General features: G+C 39.1%; 2 protein-coding genes across 4 annotated transcripts; both read right to left on the bottom strand.

The window, feature by feature from the left end:
• Positions 1-409: 409 nt before the first annotated feature.
• On the bottom strand, positions 410-1,611 carry LOC139196900 (uncharacterized). Its single transcript, XM_070823253.1, has 3 exons — positions 1,477-1,611; positions 1,093-1,339; positions 410-885 (listed from the first exon to the last, which is right to left on the bottom strand). Exons 1-3 carry the CDS (start codon positions 1,609-1,611, stop codon positions 410-412), a joined length of 858 nt encoding a protein of 285 aa, XP_070679354.1.
• Positions 1,612-3,345: 1,734 nt separating this feature from the next.
• On the bottom strand, positions 3,346-11,666 carry LOC103428268 (uncharacterized). 3 transcript variants are annotated; one of them, XM_070823633.1, is made up of 5 exons: positions 11,225-11,666; positions 11,040-11,138; positions 9,979-10,177; positions 9,629-9,839; positions 3,346-8,258 (listed from the first exon to the last, which is right to left on the bottom strand). In XM_070823633.1, the coding sequence occupies exons 3-5, from the start codon at positions 10,138-10,140 to the stop codon at positions 3,505-3,507; spliced, it is 5,127 nt and encodes a 1,708-aa protein (XP_070679734.1). In that variant the 5' UTR covers positions 10,141-10,177; positions 11,040-11,138; positions 11,225-11,666; the 3' UTR covers positions 3,346-3,504. The 3 variants fall into 3 exon arrangements, with proteins under 3 accessions (XP_070679734.1, XP_028959635.2, XP_070679733.1); XM_029103802.2 differs by having other exon boundaries at positions 11,040-11,145; positions 11,225-11,593; XM_070823632.1 differs by lacking the exons at positions 11,040-11,138; positions 11,225-11,666 and having other exon boundaries at positions 9,979-10,485.
• Positions 11,667-12,901: the final 1,235 nt, after the last annotated feature.

The following is a 12,901-nucleotide window of genomic DNA, read 5'->3' as shown; positions in this document are numbered from 1 at the left end:
TTATTGAATTTAGTACTTTATTTAAAGTGAGAGTAAATTTATTTAATATGGTAATATATTTATACTATAAGAGAATCTTTATTCAAATGACATAAACACACCAAATAAAAAACTCACGAAATGAACACCAAATAAAACGTACCAAATAAAATTACATAAACACACCAAATAATAAAAACCTCACTAAAATAAAACACACCAAATAAAATTACATAAACACACCAAATAATAAAAACCTCACTAAATCAACTAAAATAAAACACACCAAATAAAATTACATAAACATACCAAATAAAAAAAACCTCACTAAATGAACTTAATTATCTTCAGCTTGTTTCAATGCCCACTGGTGCTCTATCAAGTCATTTTGCCTGGTATTGTGCGTGTCTGGCCTTTGAAATGCAGTATATCATTGAATGACCCTTTCATTGTAACGTCTGTCCCTTTCTAATGGCTCATGTTGCACGGGCTCATCGGTGGCGTCATGAGCACAATATATACGTGTTCTTGAATTGTTCATCGTGTCTGGCTCATATTCATTAATGGCTTCATAATCGTACTCATCTTCCACAATCATGTTGTGAATAATGATGCACGTCATCATGATGGATCGAAACGACTTTACATTAAACAATCTGGCAGCACCCCTGACGATCGCCCAACGAGCTTGAAGAATACCGAAACAACGCTCCACATCTTTCCTGCACCCCTTTTGACACCTTACAAAGTGTTTTTCCTTTGCACTTCGCGGACGTGGCACTGTTTTGACAAATGTTGACCACCTTACGTAAATGCCATCAGCTAAGTAGTATGGCCCGTCGTACATACGTCCGTTGACCTCATACGTGAGTTTTGGTGCCTTTCCTTGCAGGACATCATTGAACACTGGGGATTGGGCAAAGACGTTGAGGTCATTTTGAGCTCCCAGAACCCCGAAGAAGGCGTGCCAAATCCATGTATCAAAGGATGCCACCGCCTTCAAAATGATACTTTTTGCTCATTTTCTGTCTCCATAAGCGCCTTGCCATGCACTTGGACAATTTTTCCACGTCCAATGCATATAATCAATGCTCCCAATCATCCCAGGAAAACCTCGCATCTCGGCCTTCTTCAGAAGCCTTTCCAAGTCCATGTGAGTAGGTTTCCGGAGGTACTCTGCGGTGTAGATAGATTCGATTGCTCCACAAAACCTCATCAGGGACTCAAGAATGGTTGATTTCTCCATCCTCGCTATCTCATCCACTTGGTCTGCAGATGCTCCATACGCAAGCATCTGCAGCGCAGCAGTAATTTTTTGCTCAGGAATGAGACCCATAGCACCACAAGCATCTTTCTTTTGCTGAAAGTAAGAATCATGGTTGCAAACAACAATCATGATTTTGTTGAACAAATGTCATTCCATTCTAAAACGACGTCTGAAGTACGTATCAGGAAATACACTATTATGGACAAAATAATCGTCCAACAGCTCATCACCTCGTAGTTGCCTGCTTCTATCAAGGTTTCTGGAACGGGTGGGCTTGCATATCTGACCCACAGCTTGGATGACTCGACGGGAATGTGAGTCTCTGGCCATTCTTGCTTCATCATCTCTCCTTCTCCGCTCTTCATCCTCTTCCTTCTCATTTTGGGCTATATGGAGATTGAACATTCCTTCAGATTGGTTAAACAATTCTTCCTCTTCTTGATCGATTTCCCACATCATGCTTGAAGAAGAAGACATTATAAGTAGAAACTATGAATAATGATACAGATTTTGATTTGGTGAAGAAGGAAGCAGAAACTATGAATAATGATAGAGATATTGAGAAAATTGGTGTGAGATTTAACATGATGGATGATGGATTATATGGAGGATTCTGAAATGATTAGGTTGTAGATAGTGCCACGTGGTATGCCGTTATTCGTTAAAAATCTCATCGAAATCTATCCTAAAAGATTATGAAAAGATAACGACACGTGGCACGACGGCATTGGATAAAAATCTTATCGAAATCCATCACCAATAATTATCTTTTCGGATAATGACACGTGCCGCAACGAGAACGATTTAAAATCTGATCGAAATCTATCCTCAAATATTCTGAAAAGATAATGACACGTGGCACGATGATACTGGATAAAAATCTTATCGAAATCTATGACCAATAATAGTCGTTTTGGGTAAATGACACGTGGCGCAACGAGAACGATTTAAAATATCTTATCCGAAATTACAAATAAATTTATTTAGTATTATTTTGTAAAAAAAAAAATTAATAATATTTTATTGCCTATTGCCAGGGCTATTCAAGTGCAAGGGTGGAGATGCAAAAGACAGGTACTGTTCATTAAGGCAGTTACTGGTCACAGGGTGGATTGAATAGTGAATTGCCTGGAGGGAGGGCTCCAAGGGTGGAGTTGCTCTAATACATATTTCAATTGTTGTAGTACCTTCATTAATATTTAAAAAATGACATTATTTGCCTTCCACACACATTTTATTCCTTAGAAAATAAAGTGACTGTTACAACCTACTACTACAAACACTAACCTTTCACTATCAACGTCGTTTGCCACCACCACAACCATAATCGCAACCGCATCATTGCTTTTCTTACTCACAACACTTTTAAAATACAATTAACTAAACGATCATCTGCTTTATTTTATAGATAATTATTCTTAGAGTACATCATAAACAGTATTTTAAAAAAAAGCACAACAATTTGGTAATTACATAGATTCTTAAGTAGACCCATTCATTTTTTAGTGCACAGCAATGTGGGGTTGAAGAAAATAAAAGTGGGTTCAATTTGTATGTGATCTAAGTTCTTCTTTTAGTGCACAAATGGTAATTGCAGAGATTCTCAAGTAGAACCATTTTTTTTTAACTAGTAATTTATTTGGCGTTTCTATAACATTAAGTTGATAATAAACAGCGTAGGGTAGCATATACCATAGCGGTTTGAGAATAAGACCGCAATCTACCTTAAGGGTATTGTAACTCAGTTGATTATGAATATTCACTCGAGTTCGACTCCGCCTCAGTTCCACGAGGAAGTGAACCTTCTTATAGCACAGAGTTCAGCAGACAGATTCTTAAACAACTTGGTGAAGTAACTCAAGCAAAGGGCTGGCTGGTTACATGAGTTGATTATATTTGATTAATTTCAATTTATGCATGGATTAACTTAATTAATTTAGTCTTTCTTCTTCCTTGAGAATCTGTTTAACTTATTTTCCTCCCTTTTCATCAGTTTCCAAAGGACTAAGTGGAAAACCAGCTGCTGACCAATCAGTTAACCGTCGAAGGTTACAAAAAAATTATAAAAATAAAATAAAATAAAAAATAAAAAAAACAGATGAGAAAATATGGTTCATAAATTCATATGATAAAAGAAGCAAATCCAGTTGTTCAGAATAACATGAGAATCCAACGATAAAAAAGCACACAACCAAAACAGCATACAATAGAGTTCAATTCATCCGCTTAGAGAGACTATTAATTATTGTTGAAAGAAACTAGTTAGAAGGGCAGGCAGAATTCAGAAACTCGACATCCTCAACGAAGATCTGCAAATTCTTCGACTTCATCAAGAAATCAACATCTTCCTCATTGAATTCTAGCACGAATGCCAACCTGATCAGCTCCGAAAGTGCAGGTATAAGTTCAGTGAACTCCCACAGAACACACTCAGATATTGCTTCGGCGAAATATGTAGCAAACTCAACGGTCTTCTTCTGCCGGCCAGATTTGTCCATCTGGATGAAGCATTTGGAATTCTTCCTGTCCCACCGTATCTTTCGTGTGCCTCTCACATTCAAAACTTCACCAGAAGATAGTGGCAGATCATAGCGTACAGCGATTGGTTCTGGTGTCTCCAATACAGCAACGTCTACAAGACCTCGGACAGCTTTCCGCCTCTTCTCCACTTCCATTTCAATGGGAGGACCAGCAAGAAATCCAAGAATCAGCCTCAGCAGTTCTTTTCCGAACAATCTTTCCCTTGGGATTATTTGTAATTCAGCATCATTTGCAAGAGATACTTCTTCCTTCTGCACAGATTCTGAAATAGTGCGAACACCAATTTTGTTGTACATTTCAAGCAGCTTAGTTCGAGGCAAGGAGGCCAAGCCTGGCTGAGGGTACCAAACAAATATTGACTGTGATGACTGTTCAAAAAGACACTGCAGCTGAAGGTCATCAGCAATGAAAACGTACTCCTTGTTGCACAACAAGATTTTACCTGAGCGAGAATAAACCGGTACCTTCACCACGGCATCAGCAAGACTTTTCTCCGTTTCTAAATTCCAGTGCTTCGAAACATAAAGCCAGAACATGCAGCATTGATCATGCAACAATTCGCTTTCAGAACTTTCCCAAACTTTCCAGAGATTCAAGTAATCATCAACAGAAGGATGGGATCTTATTCCAAAAGCAGAAGAGAAGAAACCAAACAACTTTTGATCATAGTGTTTCTCCAAAACAGTTAACTGCGAACCAAACAAACCATCCTTGTCATGCATAACACATTCATCTGCACTAACCCACTCACCATTTTTATTTTCTTTCGGAACCCAGATCCTTTGGGGAGCCTCTCCATCCGTCAGTGGAACCCACTTAGACTCACTCAAGTAACTATATACTCGAACAAATGTCGAAAACTCATCCTGTAGATCAAGGTGCCTAGCAATCAAGGCACATCCCTTTTTCACTTCGACAATCACTCCAATTGCAGCGAGCTCCTTTCTGTAGGTTGTAATTTTAGAGCCATAAAATTCTTCATCGATGAAAGGCCCATCATTATGCTTTAAATGTGTTTCCGAATCAAACAACAAGCACTGGTTAGGAGACCGGTAACCAGCATGAGTCTTCAACCATGCTTGAGAAAGTTTTCCCCTGAAAGCCTCCGGAAGGGAGTAGGCTTTCTCCTGCAATAAGATCTGTATACATTCAAGCAATGCTAATGCATTTTCTCGAGAAATGCAGGTCGGATCCTGGGGAAGATACAGACAAGATTCCACAAACTTGACTCCGTCCTTGAATTCCACAACCACCCCCAAGCTCTTCAGTTCGTTCTTAAATGCATGAATGTTCTTTCCATAATGATTTTCAGAATCATCAATGAATGGGAGAAGACATATGGAAGAGATGGAATCCCACTCGGGACCAGAGAGAATGCACTGTTTGGGAGATCTATAATCACCAAGGCGAGTACGCAGCCACTTCACCTCGCGAATGCAGCTCTTAAGATCTGCAGGAAATTTAAATGGAGTTACATTCAGTGTTCTGTAACACAAGAGAATTGATGCAACGTTTTCTTTTGAAATGGAAGTCGAAGATGCATGCTGCTTGAAATAACGGGCAAATACTTTTGCTGCATCCTCAAAATCAACCACCACCCCAGTTTTCTTCAACTCATTTCTGAAGGAAAATATTCTGTCTCCATAGAAATCGTGATCAATCAATGGGAGATCACTGAAGACCTGAAGAATGCAGCCCCAATCCTTGTCAAACAGGAGGCATTCCTCTGGACGTTTGTAACCAGCTTTTGTCTTTAGGCAATTCGATCCTTTCAAAGCACTGACAAGTTTTTCAGATGAGCTCGAAAGACACATGCATTTAAGCATCAATAGAAGAACCTCAGGTGTCCAGGAAGTCAAGCAAGAATGTGACTTCAGGTTGTCAATTATCAGTTGGTAGCATTTGCTGAATGAGACCGCCACCCCAAGCAACTCAAGTTCTGTTTTGAACTGACAGATTTCTTCTTTACCATAGAATGCCTCATCTATGAAGGGAATGTCACTAATTTGCGAAGCAACTGTCCACTCATCATCCGACAGGACAGATCCAACCGGAGACCTGAAGCCAAGGGAAGTTTTAAGCCACTGACCATCTTTAATACTGCTGATAAAATCGTCTGGTGGAAGAAGTTTCTCTCTCAAAAATCTGATGAAACGTAGTACAGAAAATACATTGCCACGGGTTAAAGAGGAAGCAGCAGCAAGAGACATGAGATGCTTCCCCATATATTCACACGCTTCTCCAAACTCAAACCTGACTCCAATTTTTTTCAGCTCCTCCTTGTAATCGTTAATCTTTCCATCATAATGACTTTGATCAATCAACGGTATATCAACAAAAACAGAGCTATTCTGCAAAAGGTTTCCCGATGATGACTTGAGAAGAAATGACTGCGATGGTGGCCTGAAACCAGGAGAACCATTCAAAGTAACTTTCAGCCAGCTACCTTCTTTCACACACATCAAGAACTTCTGAGGGATGCTAGCTTCACGCATGAGCTGGCGAATCCAGTCCAAAAGCAAGAATACATTTTGCTTATTGAGTGGTGCAGATAAAGATGATATACCATCGCTGGGAGCACAAACATTTGGGATATCTGAGGCTTTAGCATGATCTTTTAGAAACCCAAGGAGCTCCTTCTGTTGTGTAAAGCTACCAGCAAAATGACCGGAATCCAAATAGTCTTCGTTCAACTCAACATAGCCTTCTCTTCTCCACAGATTAGAGTCGGTCAGTCCTGCCCATTTGCTTCCTTTAGCTGGAACAAGAACTCCCTTCCTAGTGCTGGTGATGTTGCCATACTTATCCACCAATGGCATTAGTGCACACAAATTAACAGCTTCCCAAGATAAGATATATCCCTTGCGCAAAGACTGGTGTAAAAAGTGGGCGAATGCAATAGCAACCTTCCGCTCACAAAGTGACTTATCAAAGAGATTGACTGCATAGTCATATATACTTACAGAACCAACCTTGACTTGGTCCAAAAGCCACTTCTTCAACGTCTCCTTCCTAGAACACAATCTGAGAGCTTCCTGTGTGGTCCCTGGCATAAAGAGAACATTGGAAACAGATGCAAACTCCATGTTCCAGTCAATCAGCCATGAAATATGAGAAGAATCACTTGATACGCAAACTTTGCTTTCGCCTTTCTGGATTGCACTTATGCTGCACAGAGATTTGTTTCGATAACCCCCACATTTTATGAGCGGTATATTCTTGATGCTGGTGCTTGAAAATTTAGAACCCCAAAATTCAGAAATAAAAAGTAGAAGCTCCAAATAGACATCTTCTGGCACCCCAGTTATAAGATTAGATGTACCCCGGATGCATGTTGCATACCATTCATTGTTCACAGCTTCAACTCCCAAGAAATTCAGTATCTCGTTATACTCCACATCGTCAAAGGCATATGCCAGAACATATTTTCCATGAGACGACAGATTAACCAAGCTTACCCCTTGCTTCTTCGCTTTCTTCAAAATATTCCAAAAGGCAGGCATTAACCTACCAACCTCACGGGGTTTATAAAAGAACTTCTGCTCCTTGTGAGGCTCACTAGGTACAATGCTTTCTTCAACAAGTTTTGCCTTTATAGACTCCCTGACAACATTCAATCCTTCATAAGGAGAGCTCTGAACGGGCAGAAACTTGAACATACGAGTCAAGGTAGAAACTGGAGCATCTTCTTCAGATCTGACAAGTGAGATAAATGCATTCACAAATACAGTTGGAACGCAATCGAGAATCCCCTTATTCCATTGGCTGTCCAGAAGAATTGTTTCCCTTGATGAGGCAAGAAGAAAATCAGCTTGAATTATAAAGGGAAAGTTTGTCACCATCTCAGTGGGAAGGAATGCATAGACTCCAGGAGATGTGTTTGTTCCTCTACAAAGGCGCTCTCCAATTGGAAATGCAAGTGTGATCACCCATTCATCTACATCATTTCTCTTATCCACTCTGCACTCCCGGCTGACAGGAAACTTCTGCTTCCACATAGAATAGCCGCATTCTGTATCAAATTTGTAGCCATTTTCTTTTGCAGAAAGGTGGAGTGTGTAGGATTCAGCATCTATGTTCTTCCTGGTGACAAAATCAGTCTCGCTTGATATTGCTATCGCACTTACAGTGTTGTGCCTTGGATTCACATTGTCTTCCCTAACCGAGAGTCGCTTAATCTTTGATAAGAACAAGAGAATTTCCGGATGCATGCTAGAGAGTTGTTGCTTAACGGCTTCAACCTTGTCCGCCTTCAAAGGTAAGATCAGTGTTGTGGTTGGAAGGGCAGAACCAGAACCAGAACCATATATCTGTTTTATTTCTGAAAGAGTAGGGTTTGCATCAACCCATTCTGGGACTATGTAGCCAACATTGCAGTGCACACAGGGCTCTTCACTGAACCTTATTTGATATCCGTTACTGAAAATGTAAGGTCGTGCAGTAATGAGAAACACGCTTTTGAACCCAATACCTGTGGATTAACCAGGAATGTAGTTGAATTAGCAAAACGGAAAACTAACAAGACATTCAAACAGAGAACAAAAACTTACTTCAGAACGCATAATAAACATGAGATAGGCATGATACCATTATCAAAGCAGTATTACTATTACATGACTCCAATAACATTGATACTTAGTAGTCATAAAAGGACTGGCATGTAGAATATTGATACTTAGTGGTCATAAAAGGACTGGCATAAAAGGAAATAGGCTTTTTATTCAAAATAGTCCATGAGATTTGCATCATCTATAAGTTTGGTCCCTGAGATTTAAAATCAATAAAAGTAGTCTTGAGATTGTCCACCATCCATGATTTTGGTCGTTCCGTTGAAACTTTTGGCTGGAAGTTTGAGCAATTTTCAAAGTTTCGTAACGCAATCGTTTCTTAACCAAATTCGACCCGTAATATATCAAAATGAAGATAGGAAAGTATAGAATAAGATTATATCATTTGGAAGCCCAATGGTTGCCGGAGATGGTCAGAAAATAGCCTCAAAATTGACTGGTCCGAGGGAAAACTGGAAAACTCGCCGAAAACTGGGTAAACTTTAAACGTTCATAACTTCTTCAATACTCAACGAAATTAAGTGATTCAAAAACAAAAATCATACTACTCGACGAGAAGAAGAGAATGGTACTTTTTTCAACACTAAATCTCCATGGTTTGGCCGAAAAACGGTTCGAACGTTGCTGACTCGTTTTTCAACAGCTACTTTCGAGCCGTTTTTCGGCCAAACCACGGAGCGTTAGCCATTGAAAAAGGTATCATTCTATTCTTCTCGTTGAGAAGTATGATTTTTATTTTTGAATCACTTGATTTCATTGAGTATTGAAGAAGTTATGAATGTTTAAAGTTTACCCAGTTTTCGGCGAGTTTTCGGCAACTTTTCCAGTTTTCCCTCGGACCAGTCAACTTTGAGGCTATTTTCTGACCATCGCCGGCAATCATTGGGCTTCCTAATGGATATAATCTTTTTCTACACTTTCCTATCTTCATTTTGATATATTATGGGTCGAATTTGGTTGAAAATCAATTGAGTTACGAAGCTTTGAAAATTGCCCAAACTTCCGGTCAAAAGCTTCAGCAGAAATGACCAAAATCATGGATGGTGGACAATCTCAGGGACTACTCCTATTGATTTTAAATGTCAAGGACCAAACTTATGGATGATGCAAATCTCAGGAACCATTTTGAATAAAAAGCCAAGGAAATATTGATACTTAGTACATAATTCTTTGAAACAAATGACATTTCAAGATGGAAATATTGATACTTAGTAGTCATAAAAGGACTGGCATGCAGAATATATAGAAGCATCTCGTGTATATATACACATACCTTTCTCCCCAATGTAGCCGCGCTTCCTGTTGCCTTTCTTGGTGGAACGCCCAACACTGCAAATGGACTCGATGTTCTTTGGTGAAAACCCCTTCTCATTGTTGAAAACAATTAAAGTAGCAGGAGCCCCCGCGGCTGTTATATCCCGGGAAGTTATGACAAACTCAAGTGATGGATCAACCCCCTCTGGGTAATCATTATCTTCTGCATTCTGCAAAATAAGTAGTACATTGTGAACCATTGATTCATATATTCAAATAGCTACCGTCTAAGGTAAATACATAAACACGCATTAAAACACACAAGCACGCACATACCTATATATATTAAAAAAAAAAAAAAAAAAAAACCTGGATGAGTTCCATGAGGAAGTGAACATCCTTAGCGTAGAGTTCAGCAGAGAGATTCTTAACAGCCTGGTGAAGATCCTCGGTCAAAGGGTTTGCCTCTTCCCTTCCAATGGAGAACTTTGTCTTCCTTATCTCTTCCACGTGCGCTTTCGGAGTAGCCATTGACGTATCAATTGCCTCTTTTAGTTAAGCTTCAGTACTTCACAGACAATCAGAAGTTGTGACTTGAGAGAAATTGAGAATGATCAATGAGTTGTTTATATATGAGAACGAGAGAGAAAGTAGAAGTTAATGATATTGATAAACTTCATTGAATGCATGGATTAGCTTAATTAATTTTGTCTTTTCAACTTCCCATTAGAATCTGGGACGTTTTGTCTCCTTTTTTCAGTTTCCAAGGGGCACACAAATCAAAAATAGTTGTCACAAAACAGAAAACATTCTTTCAAAATTTCAATGACCACTTTTGAGGAGAGAAATTCGAACTTTGTCATAGGACAAGAGGGCGCCTAACCTTATTCTGAACTACTCTAATTTATACGTCCACAAAACATACTCTAATTTACAAAATGGAGTTTAAACTCGGGTGCGAAGGGGCATGCAAGCTACCCAGTCCAACTAGCCTAACCCGCATCTGCACCTTCCTTATTCCTTGAATCAAAGAAAGAAACTGAAATCATCACGAGGATCCGGACGCATTTGGATAGATTTCGTAGAGATTTTCGTATCCAAGAGAAAGAAAGATTTGGGTGCAACGCTATAGTTTGTCCACACCATGGAAGAAAATATCGATAATACCGGCGAAATATCGCCGATATTATCGGTTTTTCAGGTAATGGATATTTAAATAGGTATCCAAATGGTTTTCGGAAAAATATCGCGATATTATCGATATTTCCAAAAATATCGCGATATTTTAGAAATATCGCGATATTTTTTTAACTGTGCTACTCGGAGAAGAACGCCGGAGCTTCTACAGCTCCGGCCGACCACAAACAAGGGTTCTAGACACCGATCTAGGTATCAAACAAAAGCACGAGACGAGAGGAGTGCGTTTATACCTTCCATTTGCCGTGAAACGACCCGTGGTGGTCGGAAAACCTCTCGACACCCACGGTCTCGCCGGAGATGGGTGCGCCTATTCCCGGGCTGATTCCGTGCTAAATCCTTGGTAAAAAGGACAGAATAACCTCAATAATCACATCCAAGCAACAAACCAACACGGAAAGAGAGGTTCGAGGCTTACCTAACCATAACCCATGAAGAACTCGCCGGAGGTTCTTGGGGTTTCGTCGAGTTGCGCAGCGACGGGAGAGAGAGAAAGAGAGAGAGAGACGACGGCGTGTAGAAGGTGATGACGATGCCGTCGACGGAGTACCACGAAGGGTGTGCGTGGGTGCTCTCGGGTGTGGGTCAAAGGGTGAAAGAGAGAGGGTCTTCGAGAGAGGGAGAGTGAGTGCAGAGAAGAAAGAAGGAGAAAGAGGTCACGGGGTGGGGAGAGAGAGAGATACGTGAGGGTGCTAGGGTGCTGCCATGTGGTAGCTTGAGAGAATTTGGAAATCAAGATGAATGGTCCAGATTTGGTTAAGATAGGGGACTAAAACGATAATTTCATAATTATTTGGGGAACCACGAAAATATATAAAAATTTGGGGTTGGGTTGTTACAGTGTGTCTGTGCGTGTGTGTGTGTAGAAGTGGGGTGCACTTTGAAGTGTGTGTGTGTAGAAGTGGGGTGTGTGTGTGTGTTATCCGAGAGAAGAAAAAAAAATCCAAACCTGCTTTCAAAATATCCAGGCTATGTGTCAGTCTGTGTGTGTTATCTGAGAGAAAAAAAAATGCAATATATAAAGTGTAAAATATTGTACTAATTCATTATATATAATGATTGTGATGTCTTTAAACTTTTTTCATTAATTACTACATATTTTTTACACTCACAATGTTTGCCAGCTCGCTATATAATCAATTTAAATCAGTTAAATCCATCATGCAATGCATTTCCTTCCAATTTTTTTGTGATAAACTAATAGATAATTGACTAAATAAACATATTGCAAAGTTTCAATTAAAATTTCCAAGTTTTTCTTACAATTTCCGTGGTTTCCATGTAATTTTTATCGATATCGATATTTTACCGATATTTCCGTGTTTTCGGACTACCGATATTTCCGATATTATCGATATTTTCTTCCATGGTCCACACTAAAGAAGCTATCAAGTTAACAAAAGAATATTTTTGAATACCTTGAACAGATCGGGTGGCAAGTTAACAAAAGAAGCTATCAACGATCAACTGTCCACAAGCATAAGAGAATCACATTAACTAATACAGATTAAAGTTCACAGCATTTTTTGTTCTAGAGGGGTTAGGTTTCATGTCCCCCCCTCTTTTCTTTGTATCATTGTCATTTTTTGTTTCTAGAAGGGTAAGGTTTATGTCCCCCCTTCTTTCTAGTGTATTCCTTTTTGTTATCTCTGTTTTTTGGAGGGGTAAGGTTTATGTCCCCCCCTGACTAGGTGTACCTTGTTTTTTTGTTATCAATAAAATTACCCTCGTACCGTCGAGGTTTTCCAAAAAAAAAAAAAAAAAAAAAAAAAAAAAAAAAAAAAAGTTCACAGCATTTATATACTGACGGATTATCGGAAAATTACACTAATTATTTACATTGAAACCACACATTATATTAGTAAGACAGTACTTAAATTAAGGACACAAACTAGACCTTAAACAACAGCAAAACTACATATTAATAAAATATTGTTTGTCAATAAAAAACAAATATAATTACTACTCTACCTTTTGAATGCAATACTAAATGAAGATATTAGAAAAGAAAATAGGTGTGAGCATTAAAGTAATTTTGTACAAACAAATTTTTACTACTATTTTTCTAAAGCTCACAGCTATGTCACCTTATTAC

The sequence above is a fragment of the Malus domestica genome, chromosome 06 (assembly GCF_042453785.1).
Source record: "Malus domestica chromosome 06, GDT2T_hap1".
NCBI classification, from domain to species: Eukaryota; Viridiplantae; Streptophyta; class Magnoliopsida; order Rosales; family Rosaceae; genus Malus; species Malus domestica.
Note: the sequence above shows the minus strand (reverse complement) of the source record. Positions and strands in the feature narration are given on the sequence as shown.

Bases quoted from the DNA above. Each gene is read 5' to 3' on its own strand.
- LOC139196900 (XM_070823253.1), bottom strand. From the start codon at position 1,611: ATGAAGAGCGGAGAAGGAGAGATGATGAAGCAAGAATGGCCAGAGACT. The intron at 1,340-1,476 runs GTGATGAGCTGT...TCTTACTTTCAG, and splicing joins TAGAAGCAGGCAACTACGAG to CAAAAGAAAGATGCTTGTGG. The intron at 886-1,092 runs GTTTTCCTGGGA...CCCAATCCCCAG, and splicing joins GAAGAAGGCCGAGATGCGAG to TGTTCAATGATGTCCTGCAA.
- LOC103428268 (XM_070823633.1), bottom strand. From the start codon at position 10,140: ATGGCTACTCCGAAAGCGCACGTGGAAGAGATAAGGAAGACAAAGTTC. The intron at 9,840-9,978 runs GTTTTTTTTTTT...CTTATTTTGCAG, and splicing joins TCCTCATGGAACTCATCCAG to AATGCAGAAGATAATGATTA. The intron at 8,259-9,628 runs GTATGTGTATAT...GTTAATCCACAG, and splicing joins CGGCTACATTGGGGAGAAAG to GTATTGGGTTCAAAAGCGTG.